We start from the raw sequence: 23,273 nt of genomic DNA, 5'->3' as shown, positions 1-23,273 counted from the left end.
ATGGGATGCACCATCAAGCAAGTTTTTCAGCGCTGCTCAAAGTGTGGTCCTTAGACCAGTGCCTGGACCATAAGTTACTAACAAACACCATATGTTCTGGTCTGTGAGGAGATACTCTTAAAGCAACTTGTTGGACTAATTTTGTTTCTGTTGAATCTAATTAAAAAAAAAAACAACGGGTACTTGTACTTTACTTTTATTTCATTTGTCTAGGAATTTATTATTGTCTTCTTCAAAACTATAGGCACTAAAACGCAGTCTAAAAATAAAAACCCCGCCCTTCAGCACAGATAGCTTAAGGAGAACTGCACCATTATGATGACGCCTGCTGCACGGAGGACGTCTCACCCTCGAGCACAGGGAGAACTGGCGTTCACTGCCTACAGTTTAGCCTTGTCTACTCACGTTAATAGCGCCAATCAATCATTCCGGATTACTTTAGCCTCTTTAACCTGCTAGTTGTCTTCAAAATGTCACAAGAAAACTTGGATCTTTGCACTAGCACCATCTAGTGGCTAAAATCGGGCAATGCCAACCTCTACAGATTCTCAGGAAAATTGCTCTGAAAAAACAGTGTTTTGGATTTCCAGAACTGCATTGGGGTAACAAGCAGAAACTCCTATGCCAAGTTTGTATTAACTGCCAATCACAGAACTTGGTTCCACGGCAACGACAAATGAGGACATCGTACATGGAACTTGAATATTAAAGCAAGAATCTACTAGTTACATTAAAAAGCATTCATGGGGCTTCCCTGGTGGCGCAGTGGTTGAGAATCTGCCTGCCAATGCAGGGGACACGGGTTTGAGCCCTGGTCTGGGAAGATCCCACATGCCGCGGAGCAACTAGGCCCGTGAGCCACAACTACTGAGCCTGCGCGTCTGGAGCCTGTGCCCCGCAACAAGAGAGGCCGCGACAGTGAGAGGCCCGCGCACCGCGATGAAGAGTGGCCCCCACTCGCAGCAACTGGAGAAAGCCCTCGCACAGAAACGAAGACCCAACACAGCCAAAAAAAAAAAAAGCATTCATGATTTTCCACTGCTCCTAAGAATACTGGTAAGTGAAGAAATTCTACTGAGAATTTGACATATAGTCTCAGGATACTATAACAGAGTGTGTAGCATTCATATAAGTAGGTACTTCTTAAGAATTTATCAAACCTATCAACTATGCTTACAAGTTGAAGTAGGGCTTTGAAGCAGAGATGATTCAGGAAAAAGCTTTTAAAATGGTAGCTGGAAAACCGAAACACAAGCCAGGCAGGAATTTATTAAATTTTGCAGTCCTTTGAACTTCTATATAACTAACTTAAATGTGATTTCTGTTTTTCTCGTTAAGTTGTAAATGTATAAAATTTCCTCTACAAGAAACCATTAGTTGAAGTCTAAGTTATATTAGGGCTTTAGAATAATCTTATTAATAACTTATTAATTCTGGCTCCATATTAGGTAAGTATACCCACAGTGTGTCATCATTTGTAGGTACAGGAAAATAGGCAAAAGGTGAAAACAACTCTTAAACTGTAAATATTTGGAACCCTCAATCAATACTGGCTCCTTATTAGAAATCAGAAAAATAAATAAATAAAAAGTCTTAGGAAGTCTCATCCAGTTTTATAATCTGCTCTGGTGACACTTAACGAATTCTCTAGGAGTGTATTTATTTCCTTTAAGACGACTTTTTTTTTTTTTTTTAAAGAAATTGTTGGTATGTTTGTTACAGAAACAGCAACGTTCCCAAACCCCACACACGCTTTTCCACCTCACAGCAAATCAGTTGGCCAAAGTTTGTTTCCAGCATCTTCCTCATATTTACCCTTTATTGTCCAAATAGCATCCTGCTCCTTAAACCTACATTTTCTCTCCCCGATTTAAAACAAGATAGCATGTTAATCATATATTCTTTTACTGGACTGATTGATTATTCTAAGGATAAGTTCTTAATTCACTTTGGAGTAAAAGGCTTTGTGTTCTTTTTTATGTATCATATGATATGTCCTTTTTTTAAAAGGAAAGTTGGGTATCAGCAAGTAGGTAAAATTTTTCTGGCTGCTTGGTAACATTTAAAAACCAGCCCCACAGATAAACTGAGCTGGAATCTGTGCAAAGATTGTGCCCAGCTGTGTATGGGGTAGAGCTTACAGCTTATTAAAGGACCTAGTTCAGGCCTGAGCCTTCTTCATACCAACCCTTCCCTTCTATCCTAAGCTTTTCCATAAATATAAAAGATTCTCCTTTGATTGCAGTAAATTGACCTAATCTTTAGTCATGCCTTTTTACCGATAATATTGTTAATAAAATAGCCCAGATTAAGATTACCAAGGTAAACTGAAGTTATTTTATGGAAGCTGGAGATGAAAATAATTTCAATAGTTTAAAAACTATTCTGATTGTATGGATTTATATAAAGGTGTTTCTCTCTAAAAATGCTAGCTGGTTTCAAGGATCCTGACTAAGAATTCTATTTCTAAACAATCTGTTTTTTAAATTCTTATTCTAAATGCCTAATCTTGTATCTTCAAAAAAGCCACTCTATCATAAATATTTAATATTAAACATTACATCCATCAGATATGGATTTGAAACTAAAACCATAAATCTGTAAGTTTAACTTGTTTTAAAGTCAAATAAGTACATTTGTTAGGGTAGTTTTAAAAAATAATACAACAGCATTAGTAACTATCTTTATTCTAAAATTGATAAAAGCATTTAACATATACTTTATAGTATAAACAAATTACGTGCTATGCATTTTGCTTAAGAAGTGACTTAAAGTTTTTCAAGCATTATATAATTCAATTTGTGCAGAAAGTAAATTTCCAAATAAAGCTTTGGTTAGTAGAACTGATTACATACTGTCAAATCCATTTTCCAAAGTTGTTCAAAGAAAAAAGCTTCATCTACTAACATAGGTATTTCTTATACAAAGTTTTTCACTGTTTAGTAAGAGGGATGAATATTACAATAATTGCTTTTGATTTCCATGTCTGGACCAGCCTTTTTTCTTCTCATTTATGTGCTCAGAATACCATCACTTTTGAAAGCATAAATTATGCAGAAAATCACCTTTTTACTTGATTCTTAGGAAGGTAATCTATTTAAAAAATAGATTAGACCCGTAAGACTGTTAGCTTCCATATCTACCAAGATGCTTTCTAAGTTTCAAGCACTAATATATCCCACTGGGGGTAAATCACTTCTAATTTCCCTTAGGGGGGTAATATCTACTAGCACTAGGGCTCAGAATCAAGTTTATATAATATCTAAAAAAAAACTAAATATAGCCCCAAACTTAATATTTTTACAGTTTCTACAACGTATGGATTACCTTTATTCATATGAAAGTAATAAAAATGCTGCCTAACTTAAATAATATATCAGTTTAACCAAATTAACAATCACAAAACTGCAGACATTTTTCTATTAAAATTTTCCAGTCCACTGAGCAATATTTACTCAAAAATATGATTATGAACTTAAATATATGCTCTTTTAAATTTACTGTTTATGCTGAACTGTACATTGGTGCTTTCATAATTTTTGAAAATTATACTTACATAACTATATAATTCCAAAATGTAAAAATAAACCATCACTAAAATTCACTGGAGACTAACATTCTTTCATGGAAACAACTTATAAACATTTTAAAGTTCTACCTTTAATTATTTCAATTGGGCTTTTTAAAATAGATAAACTTCTCATTTCAATTATTGTGTAATACTTCAAAACTAGTTTAAACAAAGATAAACCCAAGAAGAACTAGTAAAAGCATTCCTTACTTTACATATGATGCCCCAAGGGCCACATACATAGTAATGTATCACAGAAAAGAATATATATAGTTTAGCAGATTATAGAGCAATCCTAAAAGTTTATACAAAGCTAAAACTGCCTCCCTTCTATTCCACTCATTTTCTTTTAATTTGACCTTGGCTCTATTTATTATCTTTCTATAATAACCACTGTGTGACATTTATCAGTATTTTTAAGTGTTCCAATTAACTGTATATACTTCTTTAAACAGCTTTGTAACATTTTAGAACATTCAACCAAACTTTTTCATTAGATACAATATATCCTACATTTTTCTCACAAAATGCTCACTTTCCTGAGCTATATTAAACACCTTATAACAGGTGTATGTATAACTGAAGACCCTAAAATGTCAAGTTTACATTTTTAAAAAATGCATAGAGAACATAACATTTTGGAAAACCTATTAGTACTCACTTATTAGATATTACAATATATATGCTTTGATTCCTTCAGACTGTAAAATGTTTAATCTTTATTACTGGTTATTACTTTCAGATCTGAATCACTTTTTTAATTTTCTGAGATTTAACTGCTATTAGGCTAAAGAAATAGATGAAGTTTTCTGACCAAAACTGGTCCATGAGTCTTCCAAAAAACAATCCTTATATACTCAATGAAGATATCAAATTTCTGCGCCACAAAATAGTAGAATTATATCAGACCTACGGGAAATAAACTTTTATTATAATACAATATGCTTAAAATTAAGGTGCTATTATTCATCATGCCCTATGTCATCTTGTCTTTACCAAGTGGGCATCATGTCTGGAAACCACACTCTACCAAGATGCTTAGACACTTCCCAGTGAATCTGCTCCAAACTATACTTTTGGTCAGGAATTAATACTTCTTCCATAATGGATAACTGAGACAGGCGGCCACCACACATCTTCACAAACTCAACAAAGGCACTGCATGAGACTTCGCATTCCCCTAGTCCAATAGCCGACAGATTTTTGCAACGTTCTGCAATGCGAATTAACTCTTCATCAAGTGGCCGTAATCCATTAGCACACACTACTAGCTCAACTAGTCTAGGGCATGTCATTCCCACACGGCCAAGCACATCTTTGCTTACTGATCTCCCAAAGTAAAGATGGGTGGCAGGTATTTCATACCGAAAGAACGGATCAAATTCCTCTTCATATAAAAAAAAATACATTACTAAGTTCACTTTGGGTGAATGTCTGATGAAAGCATCCCAGCTGCTCTTCTGAATAGCATGGAAGTGTGTCTGTCCAGGATTCTCACTGACCACGTCAATGCGCAAATGTTCTAATCGAACGTGTTTTTCAGAAGATAGAGCAAGCAGCAACTCATCGCTTAGCAAGTGGTAATTCAGGGCCAGTTCACGTAAGCCATGACACCGATCCGCCACACAAAGGACACCTTGGAAGAAAGAAGACCCAATTATTTATAAAGTTTTCTACAAGTCCACCATCTCCAAGAATTTGATCAAGTACATGGCCTACAATAAAATTTTACCACGCTTCACTTACCACAGAGCTATACAATTTAAAATCTAGTTGTACTGACTAAACCAGCAGGAAGTCACACACATTTAAAAATCTATTACCAATTCTGTCCATAAGAAAATGAGACCAATTCTAAATCTGATACCTTAAAAGAAATGAAGCTCACTTATGAACTCAGAAAAATCATAAATTATTCACTATCATTTAAAAATATACCATGACTAAATAAGACTTATCCCAGTAATGCAGTGTCATATTTTTTAAAAAACTGATGACTAACACTAAGTTTATAGGTTAAGCAAGAAAAATCACATGATCATTGTGACAGAGGCTAAAAGACATTTTTTTGAAATTCAAAATCTAATCTTAATGAAAAAAATAAGGTAAAACCAGATAAAATGTGATTTATGTAACTAAATAAGACATTTGAAAAATTAAAAAAAAAAGATTTCCATCAAATGAGCAAAGAGTTTAACTGCTAATAATAATGTAACAAGCCTGTCAAATTTCTAAGGAAAAAATACCGAGATACCAACTAGATAGATGAATCAAAAGATAACTGCTCAATTCACATTAATGGAAATATACATTATGAGTTTTAAAGCTCTAACATTCTCAGAAAGCAGTTCCTTATATGGTTCCTTATACTTCGGGCACTATGCTTCAAAACTGCCCAAAACCCCTAGCGCAGGAGCAGGTTTTACCAAAGGTCAGTATCTGATCTCCAAAGTGGTCTAGTGTAAGAACTCTGCCCCAAACAGACACACCCTGATACTACTTGATAAATGACCCACTCAAACTATTTCTTTTCTGTGTTTAGAAACAAGGATAGGAACAACAAAACAGACATCATATTATCTACTATTTATTGTACAAGTATGATATGTTAGGTTCTAGATATGTTATCCCACAAATACTCAAAAAAAATCTAGAAAAATGTGTCTTTTCTAGTTTGAAGTTGAGTCAGCTAGCTAAAGATAGCAAAGCTGGAATTCAAACACAGACTGAGTGACTCTTAAGTGCATGTGTTCACCTACTGCCTAAGAAGTAACAAGACAGAGGTCACCAATAAGCCAAAGCTTTATACAGCTGTGGGAGGAGAATATATGCAACAGAATCAATGACGTGATAAACTGAATCACCAGTTTAAGACAGTCACCAGAAGAGGGAGTAAAAGACATCTGTGCTTCACTATTCAGCCACTGCAAAATTTCTGTTCTCCACAAGGTATGGATATACTTTGAAATAAACCCTGATCACCCAAGGTAACCTGGACACATCTCTGTTCTTCGCAATCTCATAAAGCCTGATATAAAAAAATAAACACATGGGAAATGGCAACCAAAGACGCAAATAAAAGAAACTTTGAGGTATCATTTAATAACTACTAAAACAGTTGTGGCAGGCATAATTCTAAAAGTTGTCCTCAAGATTCCATGCCCTAACCTCCAGAACCTGTGAATGTGATAAGATTATCACTCCCATGATTTTTGTTATGCTATAGACAGCACAGTTAGCTTTAAAGTATGATTAGGCAGGCGATCCTAATCTAATCACATGAGCCCTATAAACACAGTTTTCTCTGGCTGGTTGCAGAAGAGGAAGTCAGATTCAGAGCTTCTCTAGCGAGAAGCCTGCTGAGCCATGCCTCTAGCTCTGACCTAAAGAACTAGGATGCTAATAAATGGGTGATGGTTAAAGCTGCTAAATGTGTAGCTGTTGGTTATGCAGCGGTAGAAAACACACAAGTGCTTAAATACTTAACACGAAATAGTGACAAAGATAAAACTGGTAAACTATTACAACTCAATAATACAAAGACACGTAACCTAATTAAAACATAGGCAAAGAATCTGAATAGACATCTCTCCAAGGAAGATATACCAGTGATCAATAAGCACATGAAAAGACATTTGAGTCTTCAAGAACATACAAATCAAAACCACAACAAGATACCAGTTTACATTCACTGGGATGGCTATAATCAAAAAGACAAATAAGTGTTGATGAGGATGTGAAAAAGTTGGAGCCCTCGAACACTGCTAGTGGAAATGTAAAATGATGCAGCTGCTTTGGAAAACAGTCTAGCAGTTCCTCAAATGGTTAAACAGAGTTACTATATGATTCAGCAATTCTAATCCTTGTTATACACCCAAGAGAAATTAAAGTGTCCACACAAAAACTTGCATATGAATTTTCATAGCATTATTCATAATCGTCAAAAGGTAGAAACAACCCAAATATTCATCAACTGATCAACAGAAAAATGTGGTATTATCCATAAATGGAATATTATTTGGCAATAAGAAGAAAAGAAATACTGATACATGCTACAACATGGATGAACCTTGAAAACATCACACTAAGTGAAAGAAGCCAGTCACAAAGGACCACATACGATTCCATTTACATGAAATGTCCAAAATAGGTACATCTACAGAGACAGTAGATTAGTGATTGCGTAGGGCTGGTTGGAATGAGGGTTTTGGGGGGTGACAGCTAAGAGGTACATGGGACCTTTTGGGGATAGTAAAAGTGTTCTGAAATTCACTGTAGTGATGGATGCACTACTCTGTCAATACACTAAAAGTCAATACACTGTAAACTGTATGATATATGAATTATATCTCAGTAAAGCTGTTACAAAACTGGTACAGAAATCCATTGGTGGTGGTGTATAAACTCATGTTGGAAAAAAACACAGCAAGAAGCATTAAAAAAAATCTAAACCCTTTGACCTAGCTCTTCCACTTCTTAATAATTTGTCCAAAAGAAGAAATTAACAGAAGCAAACTATATGCTAAAGTAGTTCATTTTTTAAATCACAGCAAATAGTAGAAACAAGTTAAGTGTTCAACCGTAAAAAAACTATGAGGCAAATGTTGGCCTATCAACAAGATAGAAAACTAAGTAGCTAAATGTTCGTTAGTTCAGCTGATAATTAATGAGTGTCTTATATGTTAACAACTGGTGCTAGGATGGTAAAGAGTCAACAGAAACAAGACATCCTTATCCTAACAGAAGCCAGCAGATAATTAAACAAGAATGCTCTGGGAGTCACAGCAAGGAAATCAGGGAAGAATTTCCAGAACTAACACAGACCTACAGAATTTAGAAGGATCAAGCTAGGGCAAAAGGCGAGTAGAGAAGGAAAGAGAATAGTATTTCTGTGCGAATACTCAGACATGGACGAAAACACAAGCACTGTAAGAAATGAAGGGAGCTCAACATACAGTATGTAAGTAAGAGAATATCTTAAAGGCCGAAATCCAATAGACAGGCAAGGACCAGATCATATGGGACCTTGTCAGCCTCAGTAAGGAGTCTGGATCTTACCTAAAGTATAGTGAGAAGTTTTGAAGGGAATTGGAGGGAAAAAAATCAGATTTATATGTTAGAAAGATTACTCTGGCTATACCATGGAAATCAAATTAGAGAAGAGCAAGGCTGCAAGTTAGGAAATCAGTTAAGAGGGTACTCACAAAGATTACAGGGCTAGATTAGAGTGGACATGAAGAAAGGTAGAGTGTATTAGTTTCAGCTGCTTAACAGAATACCACAGACTGGGTGGCTTAAACCATAAACATTTATTTCTCACAGTTCTGGAGGCTGGAAGTCCAAGATCGGGTGCCAGCAAGGTTGGGTTCTGGTGAGGGCCAGAACTCTTCCTGGCTTCTTGCTGTGTCTTCACATGGCAGAAAGAGAGATCAGATCATCTTTCCTATCCCTTCTTAGAAGGGCACTAATCCCATTTATGAGGATTTCTCCCTTATGACCTAAATACCTCCCAACCCACTTTCAAACACTGGGGAGTAGGGCTTCAGCATGTGAACTGGGGCAGTGGGTGAGGGGTGGAGGAGAACAACACCAACATTCAGTAAATAGCACAGAGATTCAAAGCATGTATCAGTGATGGAGTCACTAGACCTCAGTGACTAAAGGGATGTAGAAAGGAAGGGTAGAAGAAATCAAGGATATCTGTTCGGTCCCTGACAACCAAACAAGCAGTACCATTCACTGAGACAGTAAAAAGGGAGAAGCAAGAGATTTCAATAGGGGGAAAAGGAAGTTCATTATCTGACGTACCAGTGAGACATTCTAGAGGAACTAGGCCATCAGCAGCTCAACACATAGATCTGGAGTTCCAGAAACACTAAAAGTAGGAGGTGTTAACATATAGAACATAACTGAAGCCATTGATGAAGATGACACAGCCCAGAGTTTACAGAATAAAACAATAAAGGGCCCAGTACAGAACACAGTGAAACACCAAATTTTAAGGAATGAAAAGAGAAACTATCAGAGGAAACACAGTAGGAACAATCAGAGAGGAAGGAGGAAAATCAAGTCACTAGTGTCAAATGGTGCTTAGAGGTCCAGTAATAGACAATTATAAGGACTATATGAAACGGGAAAAATGTTTTGATAAAAATTGAACTGAGGGCTTCCCTGGTGGTGCAGTGGGGGAGAATCCGCCTGCCAATGCAGGGGACACGGGTTCGAGCCCTGGTCCGGGAGGATCCCACATGCCGCGGAGCAACTAAGCCTGTGCGCCACAACTACTGAGCCTGCGCTCTAGAGTCCGTGAGCCGCAACTGCTGAGGTCACACGCCTAGAGCCCGTGCTCCGCAACAGGAGAAGCCACCGCAGTAAGAGGCCCACGCACCGCAACGGAGAGTGGACCCCGCTCGCCGCAACTGGAGAAAGCCCGCGCACAGCAACGAAGACCCAACACAGCCAAAAATAAATAAATAAAGTAAATAAATTAAAAAAAAAAAAAAATTGAACTGAAAAACTGTTCAGTGAAGAAAAAGGCATAGAAAATTGCCCTTAATTACAACTTAGAGAAAGAAACTATCTAAATATACAAAATATGGATGGAAAAAAAAATACACAAGTGTTAAATTTTAAATTAAATCCTGTGTTTATACTCTTAAATTAAAAAGTATTACAAGTGCTCTTTCTCTTCCCTTCCCAACAACTAACCCAAACGCCATTAAAGCTCAGTAAGACCAAGCAAGCTTATACTATATTATGAGCATTGATATGTATATTTAATAAAAATAAATGAGCATGAGATGTACCAGGATAAAGAGAATAATGAGCTCAGTTTCACAGAGGAACCAGAGACCCAAAGGTTCTCATACAGTGTGGTAAGTGCTACAAGCTATGTTGAGAATGCTATGGAAACAGCAAGTGGGGCTTCTAAACCAGACGGGAGGAGGAAGAAACTGGAACAGCTGAACTAAATTTTGAAGGCTGGACTGGAGTTAGCCAGGTGAAGAAGTGAAAAAAAAATTTTTTTAGAGGCATTCTCCAAGGTACAGTGTACTGACCACACACACATACAAAGAACTGTTGTTACACAGGGCTCATATAAAAGCTACACGTGAGTAAAAAGCAAACAAGATTAAAGAGAGAGGTGGGGGTCAGGATACAAAGATTTTTGTATACTATGAAGCTATGAAGTATAGCCCATACTCTCATAGGAACCTATATACGGTAGACAGTAAAATGTGACCAAGGTCACATAAGGAGCTGCCAATGCCCAATCTTCTTAACTTCTATTTTATTTAGATTATCACCTTCAATGATAATCTAGAAGCGGCAGAAAAAGATAGGAAAACACTGCAACAGACCTCACCATTCCCATCACCAGACCCTCCGTGTGGGAGACATGGGAGGATAGAAAGTAATCTCCATCCAAGAGGGAATCATTTTCTTGGGGGAAGGCCAGGCTTTAGTTATGGCAACAAGGTGGGAGGTGTTCTGTAAAGAGATCAAAACAGGTTTTCCAAAGTAACACAGCCAAAGGGTTGGGAGAGATGTCAACATTTGGAGGGCCAAGTCAGGAATGAAGCATCAGACTAACACAAAGTGTAGGTTTATAACTGCTTTATAATACAAACCATTTGGAATTTAAATGCTCTCAAAGTGAATAATCTAGTAATGCTTAGTCTATACAAGAAAAGCTGGAAAGAGCTTTAAAAATGCTACTCCTCCATTTGATGCACTCTCAGCTCTAAAACTCAACTTAGGAAAAGGACTATTTTGCAAAATGTAAGGCGATAACTTCAGCACAACTCCTCTCCCTCTACATAGTGAGACAAAAAGCAACTGAGATTTCTCTGACTCAAAACCTACTCTGTTAGCGCAACCACGATTACAGAAAATTCTCCTTTACCTAAAGGGCCATCTCAGGCTGACCTCGCAGTGTCCTTTCCTTTTATTTTTTTAATTTATACATTTTCTAGCACAGGTTGGACACACATTGCCAAATAAAAAGATTAGAAAATAAGTTGAAAGTAAGTGTCTAAGCTAGGAATGCTACAGAATTTATGCTATTGTATTATAACAATAAAAATATTTTTATGCAATAGAGAGGAAATAATCATATGAACTCACCTTCAAGGTTAATGATCGTAATTCTCCTTAATTTGATAAACACATCAATACATTTTACTAAAATATTATCTGGCAAAAGCACCACATACCTGCTGGAGAGACGTGAGGACAGCTGCTCATTTTTAGCAACTTGAGTGTATCACTGTTGTTGGCCACTAGTACTTTGAGGGATGGATCATCTACTGGGGTGTCATCTATCTTAAGGGAGGACAAGGATTTGGAGTTTACAAACACAACCGTCAGTGCAGAGATAAAGTGAGACTGAAAAACAAAAAAATTAAAACTGTTTCAATTTTTACAAATGAGAATTGAGGGGTTTTCATATAATACACACATAGTTCATCTGAACCCTAATATATTTCACGACTGTTTTGGGGTAGCAGCCCCTCACTCTGTTGTGGGAATATGGTAAAAAAGAGAGGTGACTTCCCACCATCTTTGAGAACGACCTTTATACGTCGTAAAAAGGGGAAACAAAAAGGGGGAAAAAGATTTCAAACCTCAGGATGGGTGTCTCTGAATCACAACAGTCACTGGTAAGTAAAAAGAGGAACTCTGGAACCCAGAATGAGAATACCTCTCAGACACTTCACATCACCGTATCTGGAAACCCTACTCCAGTGTATTATAACACTGAACTGCATTCTTTTTTGGTGATAGTAATGACCACTAAAATAGTTAATAACTATTAGCAAAATCATCAAAAATTAAAACAATCATCTTAGAAGCTATGAAAGACTTATTTGGAATATGGAAGCTCATACAAAATTTGATTCTAAAATAATAAAAATCATAACTAAATAAAATTCCAAACTTAAAACTCCTTTAGGGACTTCCCTGGTGGTCCAGTGGCTAAGACCCTGTGCTCCCAATGCAGGGGGCCCAGGTTTGATCCCGGGTCAGGGAACTAGATCCCACATGCCGCAACTAAGAGTTTGCATGCCGCAACTAAAGATCCTGTGTGCCACAACTAAAGATCCTGTGTGCCGCAGCTAAGGGCTGGAGCAGCCAAATAAATAAATAAATAAATAAAATTTAAAACTCCTTTAAATATGCTAAATTATCTACAATTATCTATATATATAACATTCTGTTGGACACAGAATCTGACCTAAAGAAACCATTGTAGGAAACAGGAATTAAAGCACAAAGTACGGGCCTCTGGATCAGAGCTAATAAGCCATACCCAATGGACTCACTGCAGCAGTGAAACGGATGAGGGCAGGCTAATAGCCAAGAAAGTACAATGACACATTATCTTCTTGGTCACATTCCCTAAATTACTGTTTTCCTACTGTGATTAAATAACTACTTAAATTTTGATTAAGTATCTGTTTAACAACTTAAATGTTAACATCTTTCTCCTAATATTTCCACATCAAATTCAACTATATCTGTATTAGTATATGCATGACTCCATCACTGCCTTCTTTTTCCCATTTCCCTCAGAGTTAGCTCTGGTCAAATACAGTTCTTTCACGTTCCCTTCAGTTCTCCCAGGATTTCCAAGATATAGCAACAGCCTATTTCAATATTCTACGAAAGCCATAATAGGAAAAGAAAGAAAAACAGCATAAACATCCTAGGCCCATTTAATAAGGAAGGAAGAGTCCCAGATGCACCCATAGTTCCCAAAACCAAAATGACTGCATGTAAGTATAATACTAGTATTAGATATGCATAATGATCATCCTGAGTAATAAAAAAAGAAGGAAATTATGTTCAACATACCTTTTACTATGGTATCTTTTACATACTGTATGTGTACTTGTTTTTTAACTACAATATGTATACAGAAAAATCAATTCAAAATATTTCATTTCCCATATGAAGCTTGAACAAGGCACTACTATACCACATAACTCAGTGCTTCTTAGAGGGCCATGAACCATCTTAATCAGAACGACCTGGACTGCTCTTAGAAAAAGGAAATTTTGAAGAAGGATACCCAAAATTCAGAAGTTCCTCAGATGATTTTTATGCATATTAAGTTTGAGAACCACAGTGATTGAATTCCTATACTTAGAACCTTAAAATGTTGACATGAACAGACTCTTGCTGACTTCCCTTATGTTACACATGAGGAAAACAACTTATCTCAAATGTAGGAATTTAATGAACCTTTTAAAAAATCAATTAAGACTGAAATCAACTGGTGATACATTTGTTACTGATATTCCATTGAACAGCCTGGGTTATAATATAAATTCAATTTAGTAATACAGACGTACCTCGGAGATAGTGCAGGAATTGGTTCCAGACTACCACAATAAAGTGACTGTTAAAATAAAGCTAGTCACACAAGTTTTCTAGTTTCCCAGTTCATATAAAAGTAATGTTTACACTACACTGTAGTCTATTAAGTATGCAATAGCATTATATTTAAAAACACAATGTATATACATTAAAAAATACTTTATTGGGGCTTCCCTGGTGGCGCAGTGGTTGAGAATCTGCCTGCCAATGCAGGGGATACGGGTTCGAGCCCTGGTCTGGGAGGATCCCACATGCCGTGGAGCGACTAGGCCCATGAGCCGCAGTTGCTGAGCCTGCGCGTCTGGAGCCTGTGCTCCGCAACAAGAGAGGCCGCGATAGTGAGAGGCCCGCGCACCGCGATGAAGAGTGGCCCCCACTCGCCGCAACTGGAGAAAGCCCTCGCACAGAAACGAAGACCCAACACAGCCATAAATAAATAAATAAAGCATGACACAAATTTAAACAAAAATAGCAAGTTCTATTAAAAAAAATACTTTATTGCTAAAATATGCTAATCATCACCTGAGGCTTCAGCAAGTTGTCATCTTTTTGCAATAGTAACGTCAAAGATCACTGATCATAGATCACCATAACAAGTAAAACAATAATGAAAAAGTCTGAAATACTACAAGAATTACCAAAATGTGACACAGAGACATGAAGTGAGCAAATGCTGTTGGAAAAATGGTGCCAAGTGACTTGCCTGACTCGCCACAAACCTTCAATTTGTAAAAACTGCATTATTTGTGAAGTGCTGCAATAAAGTGAAGTGCAATAAAAGGAGGTATATTTCTTCCTGAATCATGCTAGTAAATTAAACAATTAGGTGTTTAAAGGGGTGTCTATATTTTAGTTTGTGGCGTATTCTGATAAAGTCATACAGATTACTGCTGGATACTAACCTAACTGAACATGAGCTAACACACACAGGGATTTTATCAGTTGCCTTTCTAAAAATGCACGCTTATTTTTCTATTTTAAGAGAATAGTTATTAGAGAAAGAGACTATCTCGAATTACATGCAGGATCATGTTAGAACATATATATGAATATAAAATTTATATAAATATAAATTTCACCAAAAAAGTTTTCTTTAAATAAAATCTGTAAATTAATCTAAGCTGTACTTACACTAACTCTGCTCAAGAACAAATCTTTACACACTTACCAGAAGATTTTCTAAGCGAGCTCTACCTGCTCTTAATACTGGCACTGTCTATTTTTCTTTGATTATAATCTCACCAATCTGCTCTGAAAGTCCAAAAGGGAGCATCTGTATGTCTCTTTTTTTCTAACACGCTTATTTCTCAGTTTTACTTAGTCTCTTTCAGTGCTTCCTATAGAATCCTCTGCAAATTCACTCACTCTTTAACATTACCCATAAAGAAACACAAAGTTTAAAAAAAAGGAAAAGTGCTCTAAAAAAAAAATCATAATACTTAACATTCTAAGTAGTAACTGGTTTCCCATTCTACATACCACTTTTCTTACATTCTCATTATCAGTACAAGAAATGGGTAGGGTTTCACTGGATTTCTCAGTAAAAGCTAATAAAGCAAAACCAGCAGATACCTTTGGTAAATCCATAAAGCTTGGCCGAGCAGTTGAAATAAGTCCAAGTGTTTTTAAAGAGCAATTCACAAGCTGTGATAATATATCACAAGCTGCTTCAGCTGATTCTTTGCTGCTGTCCACCTGGGAAAAGAAAACATCCTTTACACATGACTATGGTCGCATTTCTCCGTGCATATTTTAACTTTACAAAAGCAAGAAATACAGTTATTAGTTTATTGCATTATAATTTAAAGAATTAATATTTATCCTTTCAATCACCTACCCTCACATACAATGTCAACCTTCTCTGAATCTCCCTGAAAAATTGTAAGGGCAACTGTCAAGACTTAACTTTCACTATGATAAGATATCTATTTAATGTTAAAAAGACTTGGCTTTTAAGTTGATTTATTCCAAACGGACTATATAACATAATGGAAATATGAACTTACAATCTTTGAAAAATAATTATATATTTGGCAGTGGATCAGATCATACATGTAAATACAGTGGCTATGGTACAAATGCTTCAAAACAAACTGAATGAATATTTACTCAGAAGGTTCCAGTGAATCACAACCTGGGATTTACCATTAATGTTATTAATTGAAAGATGAATGTGAAGTAAAATGAGGGCCTCCAACTAGTCAAGCATGAAAATCTGAACCAAATGAGAAGTGGCTGCTCCCATGCACTCTTCCGCATAGACATTTCCTGGGGGAAGGGAAATGTGGCCAAAAAACTCCTTAAGGTATAAGAAGGAGCTCTTCTATCAAAAAGGAAGCTGTTCCCTGGGCTAAAAAGCATCTTAATTAAAAGTAATATTCCTTTAATTTCCAGATTGACGTACATTACCTTAACCCAAAAATGTCCTGAAGAGCTCATTGTAAAACTGATATACCAATTTACATTACACAGTTTCAGAACTATTTTCAATCCCACCCTTTGGCTAAGTTTCTCTACACCAGCGGTTCTTTGAGAACTGCTGTGGTTCTGGACCAGCAGCGTCATCTGGGGACTTGTTAGAAATGCACATTCTCACGCCCAATCCAGACTATCCGGATCAGTAACGGAGCACTGGAACCCAGCAATCTTTGTCTTAGTAAGCACTCCAGGCATTTCTGATGCACATAACATTTGAGAACCACTGTTCTACACTAGTAACTCTGACTATAAGACTCTGGCCTGGGCTTCCCTGGTGGTGCAGTGGTTAAGAATCCACCTACCAATGCAGGGGACACGGGTTCGATCCCTGGTCCGGGAAGATCCCACATGCCATGGAGCAACTAGGACCGTGCACCACAACTACTGAGCCTGTGCTCTAGAGCCCGTGAGCCACAACTGCTGAGCCCACGTGCCGCGGCTGCTGAAGCCCACGCGCCTAGAGCCCGTGCTCCACAGCGAGAGAAGCCACCGCAACGAGAAGCCCGCACACCGCAACGAAGAGTGGCCCCCGCTCAACGCAACTAGAGAAAACCCGGCGCGCAGCAACAAAGACCCAACACAGCCAAAAATAAAATGGTTTTGTGAAGGTTACACATGTTGGATAAGCTGAATTGTGTCACAGGTTAACAATGACCCAGCCAATCCACTGGATGGAACTGGTCTTCAGACCTAGGAGATTAATGAATTATACCCATCTTTTTATAGGATTTACCATAAGAACACTTTTAGACAGCTCAAAGATGACTGAAACCGAGGGGAAGGCTCTTCAGGTCTCCTCATGGGCAGGCGGAGAGGGACAGCACATAAGGAGTCCCTGGATTTTTGTTTGTTCTATCCTCCCACTATTCCCCCACCCTTGCCCTCAGTTAGGGTTGCAACATAACATCCAGGACATCCAATTAAGTAAGTATTAAGTATGTCCCAAATAATGCAAGGGATACTTATACTAAAAATTATCCATTGATTATCTGAAATTCAAATTTAACTAGGCATCCCCTATTTTTATTTGCTAAATCTAGCAATCCTACACTTGGTGGCCTAAGTGCCTTTGTGCATTTTTCTGGAAAGACAGCCATAATACACCCAACCATTCCCAACACCAGGTCTCTCTCCTCTTGTGACACATATGGGAGAATAAACAGGTAATCCCCATCTTAAAAGGAATGACAGTCTTGGAAGCAGACAAGACTTTAGTTTTGGCAAGGATCTCTGGGTTAAGAACCACTGCTATATATGGGTTTAACGTGACCTGTTTAACAACAGCTGCATATGGCAAATCAGGTATTCATGTGTTACTTTTCAACAATAATTATCAGGTGTATTAAGGATTTAGTGAACATACCCACATTTCATTATTCAACCCCAAAACAAAACGGTACAAGCCTCTGTACTCATACAAACCACTATGATTCCTTAAACTATTCTGAACATCTCAAAAAGCCACCCCTCTTCATTTTTCTCATCACTGCCTGATTTCCAGTATGTCCCTGCCGGCAATGAAAAGAAACAAACAGTTCTCTCTGGCATTCTTCCATGTACCTTTTTCTATTTCTGTCTAAAATATATTCATCCAAACCTTTTACATAGAGTTTCTGTATCTCTTTTTTCTTTAAAGACTCCATATCACAAAGCCATCAATAAGCAAAACTCAGTCCTATTAGATAAAAATAACAATTAAGTTTTAGTGAAAATTTCCACATCCTTTATTTATTTTACTGTATTATTTCTTTTGGTTCAAATTTGTTCACAATAATTCAATGTGGCAGCTTTGGTATATGATTATGTTTATTTAATGGTTGCTTCCACTCTTTTAAGAAATTAGTAAAATTTATAATTAAATGGAATAATTTAGCTCAATATAGTTATTTGTGATAGCCTCTAAGGTACACAATTACTCTAAATCTTTCAGCACTTTCCCTAAAAAGGCAATAGTTGAAAGACATGAGAAGATGTATTGGTTTAGGACACAAAAGCCACTAAATATGCTTTATTTTTAAAAGAAGGATTTAAAGTATTACCTTGAAGCTGACATATTGTAGATGGTTTGAATGTCTTTTAATAATCTGTTTGATCAGCTCTGGATGTGTTGCTTTCAAATAAGATGTAGCTGGCTGATTCAGTTCAAATTCAAAACATCTCCACAAGTCAGGCATGTGAAATACCTGGTTCCAGTTGCGGCAAACTTGTGAAGCATGAGCCCGGTCAAGAAGAGGCAAATACTTAAACACTTGGAGAATAATGTCCTGAAGGAGATTACCCCAATCACAAGTCTGAGAATGCTCATTTGTAGTCCTCAGTTTCTTGGATTTCTCTGCAGTACCTTCTTCTGATGAATTATGGTCACTATCTCTTCCTCCTCCTCGTTTCATCCTATTCAGAAAAAATGCATCATTTTTTTTATACTTAAGTTTTCAATAGAAATAAATCCAAAATTCATTCTTCTGTCACTGAGATGTGTATACATGTGCTTACAAATACCAACAAAAACATGCAGGAAGAAGTGGATCAGTAATTCAAGGAGAAGAATATCAAAACAAAATATAATGAAAAACGCCAGCAGAGACCAACTGTCGTTTTACAAACTTATGTCTTTGGCAGGTACTTTTAAACATTTGTACTGTACTACCTGGGGGGAGAAGTTGATCATAATTTTGAAGCTAAACCAAGAATTTATATTTCAAAAGTTGCAGTCAACTAGAAGGAATATAAAAGAGAACCTACAGTGACACTTTCTCAAGATTTCTTATAAGTCATCTAAGGATACCTACTATATTTGAATTCCGGAATTCATGGCAGAGTCCCAGGAACCTCCAGAGAAGACCTGAATTAAGTAATCAACAGATCTCGCCACACTGGGTAGCCTGTGATATGTGTTACTGCCAGACCCAATCTCTGCTTAAAATGAGCAAACTCATCCCCACTGTGCGTATTTGGTCTGGAATGTGGCTGCTTCTTCCAACACATCACTGGCTGTTGCAATGTTTTATCCAAGTTGTATTTTTGAATGAGTTAAGTGTTTATTCTATCTGTTTGTACGACCTTCATTCCATTTGATTTTTTGAAAGTAGTTTTGTTGTTGTTGTGTAAAATAGTAGTACGGTTAAAGAGAATGGGTTCCGGAATCAAGCTCCCTGGTTTAATTCCTGGCTCTGCCTCTCACCGGTTATGTGGCCTTGAACAAATTACTTGACTTTCCTGTGCTTCAGTTTGTGAAATGGGAATAACAGAAATACACAGGGTTCTTGTTAGGAATTAAACAGTTATTAGGGCTTTTGAAAGGAGATATTGATGATTGCTGAACTCAGGTATAAGAAAGCAGTCTAGTCTTAAGGACATTAAAGTGCAACACAAGTAGAAACAGAGGTTACCAACCAGAAGGCAAAGAATGATCCTAGATTTGTTTTAAAATGAAGTGTGTATGAGAGAGACTATGAGAATGCAAGCTTATGTATGAGAAACATACATTGGAAGTAGATTACCACAATATAGTAACTATAATAGTGAGATTATATAATATTATAATAGTGGGACAATAATAGTGGTGGGATTACAGGTGATTTTTTTTTTTGCCAGTATGCTTCCCTATATTTTACATGTTTCTTTTAATGTCAATGAATTACACTGTAATCAGATAAAAGGTCTCATTTTGATTTATTTGGAAAAATAAATATTGCAGGCTCTAACTAAATGGGGGTAACTGCAGACCACTCACTGGTATCCCTATTTAGTTTAGAGCCTGCAATACTTTTGTCTCTAGAGAGCAGTTCTGGCAGGGTATGGTTTGGATTTAGTCACAACTTTTTCACAAAGGATGGCTTGTAGCTCCAGCTCCCTTCTTCTGGCACATCAGCATGTAAGAATTCTGACTCCTGTGTGGGACAAATGTACACAAGCATGGCTCTTAACCAAATATGTCTCTGCAGACTCTCTCTCTAGTAGCTAGCTAAAATTGTTAAGGAGGATTAGGGCTGGAGGAACATGGCAGAGGACCCTGGCTTTCATGCCATGAAAATCAGCCCAGGAGGTCTTAGTACATGTGCAGTAAACCACCTATTCCTCGTTACTCCTACTCCCAACTCTAAGTTAAGTAAATTAAATGATGTATATAATATTGTGCAGGGGGAGAGGAAGGGCGAAAACAGAATGACAGAGGTGATAGCAAGAGGGTAGTTTTATAGAAGACTAAAACTTACATCTGAATCTAAGAATACATTTTTAAAATGTGTTTAGAGAAAAGGCAGTATAATCTACAATGTCATCTTTAATATTAAAAAAAGTCTCTCCTAGGAATAATTCTCACTAGAGGTTGAGATAACACTGTCATTATGACCCATTTTTCTGCTTTAACTTACCCTGAAGGCTTACTTTAATTTTAGCATATAAAATCTGGGTCAAAGAACAGAGTTTGCTACTCAGGGCTTATAATTTCTCTTCTGACTACCTAAAACTACTCAGAATTCTGAGTAGAATCTCTGAGATACAGAGATTCAAAAAATAATGAAGTTATCTTTATAATTTCTACTCCTTATTATAGAATGTTGATTATTTCTGGAGAAAAGTCTTCTAAAACCAGAACTATTCAACTTAAAGATAGAATGATTCATTTTACTTTAAAGTATATGGACATATAAACAAAAATAAAATGACAGCCTTTTTTACACAATTATCTTTGCCAATCCTAATAAATACCTTCTTTTGTCTGTTGCAGCCTTGTTTTAAATAAAGTATATTTCAATACCTTTCCAAGTTGAAGGGAGAAAAAAATTGACATATTAAAAAGATGTATGCAACACTGAGGAAAAGTATCTCTTGGTCTAGATATATAAGACTATATGATCACCAAAGTATATTTTAAGTACTTACTCGTCTATGACTAGCTGAACTAGTCCGTAAACTGTCATATATGACTGTAATATGTCAGAATTACAGTATATTAAGCAATAGAAAAAATGTAAGACCAAATGCCAATATGAATGTCTCTGTATTATCCTCATTTATGCATAAAAATGTGAGCTCATAGTGGGCACCTAAGAAAAAATTTTAATGTCTAATTTTTTTCCACGATGATCTCATTTATTCATGCAAAAATTTACATTGCTTTCAAAAGTATTTTATTAAATCTATTTACACATGAAGCTCTGCTATACAGAAAGTTAAACAATTGAGAGCATCCACCAGTCTGCAAAGAATTTACTTCAATGGATTACTTAGCTCTTACTTTTAATCAAAGTGAAATACCTCTCACACTTTAACAGGAGTGCAGAGGAGAAGCTGGATGATCAACATCTTAGATTTTGCAGGGCACCCGAACTAGGCCTCTTCATGACTCGGGCAGTTCAGTTCAAACTGTAACCTTCCAAGGCCCCAAATAATCGATGCAACTTAGGCCACTAAAAGCATCTGGTGAGGGACTTATACTGCTACGAAGCATCAAAAAGCAAACTAATGAGGAAAGACTCCAGCCTCGTTGAGCAGCACAGGGAGTTGTGCAATTTACTCTTCACATTTCCATACACTCTGAAAGGACCAGTCCACTTGCCCATCTGATTAAGAGTAGCAGAAGAAAACACTTAGCCGTGTGCCCCTCGTTGTATTATTTTTAGTACATTGCGCTGGTAGTAATTTTAAAAGCCCATTTGTAGTTGGCTCTAAAAAGCCTGTTTGGGGCAACACATCTCCTTTCCATTTATGTTCTTCTTTGACTAATATCACAATTAATATGCATTCTTTGGCTGGAACACAAGACTAAAACAGCGCAAAGAGCTTAACTCAGGACCAGATGGTATCAGAGAGTGTGGTGGAGAGAATCTGCTCAGCGATCATCTGTAGATACTACAAGTTGATGGCGTTTTTATAAAGATCTCAGGAGTAGAGGAAGACGACTCTAATTAAAAGACCTGGGCCGTTCGCTTGGGCATGATCAGCAACAAAATAGTTCACCTCTTAGCTTGGAGATACAGGCCAATCATTTAACCGGCTGTTTTCCTGATCCCTGTCCGCAACCCCCCCTGAAAGGGGTGCTCTTGCTCAAAGCAGGCGCGAAGCTGCTCATCACAAGTTGACCAACTTTTCCACGTGGCTACGCGCGGCCCGGGCGTCCTCTCCTCCCGCGCCACCTCCACCGATTGGCTTTCCCTGACATTTCTGCTGCGCCCTACCCCGGGCAGTCTGTTTTGACATCTTAATGCCTCTCATTTCTCAAGCTGCAAGCACGGCCTTAGCCGACACCGGGAGGAGCCCGGCAGAGCGCAAGCTCAACGGTGTCGGTCACCAGCCCCCGCCGAGGGTTAACAAAGCCGGGCGACAGGCTCAGCGGTGTCGCGGGGAGGCTGCAGGCCGCCGCCGCGAACGCACCACGCCTTGTTGACATGTTTTGAAGCAGGCTCGGCGGGGAAATGCCCCGGAGCAGGGTCCGCGGTCCGGGCGCCGCGCCGCGCCCCGCGCTCCCGAGGAGCGGCGCGCGCGCACCCGGGGCCCCGCGCCCCCCGGCCCGCCCCGCCGCCCGCCCACGTCGGCGACCCTCTCCGGTCCCGCCTTCGCCCCGGGGCTCGGGCCCTCCGCCGTTACCTGCTGCCGGGGGCGGCTTCCCCCACACTCCACCCCGGGCTCAGGGGGCGGCTTGGCTCAGGGCTCTCACATGAGGCCCCGCGCCTTGCGCTCCCGCCGCCGCAGCCCCCCGCGCTCCACCCGCATCCGAGGCGCTGGTCCCGGGGCGGGCGCCAACGCGGCTCCGCCTTTGCGGCTCTGGCTGCCCAGGGAGAAGCCGCCCTTCTCAGTCCCGCGCCGTCCGCGTCCTTCTCCCAGGTTCTCTCGTCGCCGC

The 23,273-nt window shown here is 38.1% G+C and overlaps 1 protein-coding gene across 2 annotated transcripts; it reads right to left on the bottom strand.

Moving 5' to 3' along the window:
• Nucleotides 1–2,670: 2,670 nt before the first annotated feature.
• FBXL3 (F-box and leucine rich repeat protein 3) lies at nucleotides 2,671–23,262 on the bottom strand. Of its 2 annotated transcripts, none has more exons than XM_082434874.1 (5): nucleotides 23,021–23,262; nucleotides 18,472–18,823; nucleotides 15,527–15,649; nucleotides 11,788–11,959; nucleotides 2,671–5,207 (listed from the first exon to the last, which is right to left on the bottom strand). In XM_082434874.1, exons 2-5 carry the CDS (start codon nucleotides 18,820–18,822, stop codon nucleotides 4,564–4,566), a joined length of 1,290 nt encoding a protein of 429 aa, XP_082291000.1. In that variant the 5' UTR covers nucleotide 18,823; nucleotides 23,021–23,262; the 3' UTR covers nucleotides 2,671–4,563. The 2 variants fall into 2 exon arrangements, with proteins under 2 accessions (XP_082291000.1, XP_082290999.1); XM_082434873.1 differs by lacking the exon at nucleotides 23,021–23,262 and adding an exon at nucleotides 21,692–22,901.
• Nucleotides 23,263–23,273: the final 11 nt, after the last annotated feature.

The sequence above is a fragment of the Balaenoptera physalus genome, assembly GCF_965194825.1.
Source record: "Balaenoptera physalus genome assembly, chromosome: 18".
NCBI lineage: Eukaryota > Metazoa > Chordata > Mammalia > Artiodactyla > Balaenopteridae > Balaenoptera > Balaenoptera physalus.
Note: the sequence above shows the minus strand (reverse complement) of the source record. Positions and strands in the feature narration are given on the sequence as shown.

What these genes read in the sequence shown, in the direction of transcription:
- FBXL3 (XM_082434874.1), bottom strand. Translation starts at nt 18,822, where the DNA reads ATGAAACGAGGAGGAGGAAGAGATAGTGACCATAATTCATCAGAAGAA. An exon ending in TACAATATGTCAGCTTCAAG is followed by an intron (nt 15,650 to 18,471) that starts GTAATACTTTAA and finishes TTCTTTTCCCAG; the next exon opens with GTGGACAGCAGCAAAGAATC. An exon ending in GCTTTATGGATTTACCAAAG is followed by an intron (nt 11,960 to 15,526) that starts GTATCTGCTGGT and finishes TTTGTTTTTCAG; the next exon opens with TCTCACTTTATCTCTGCACT.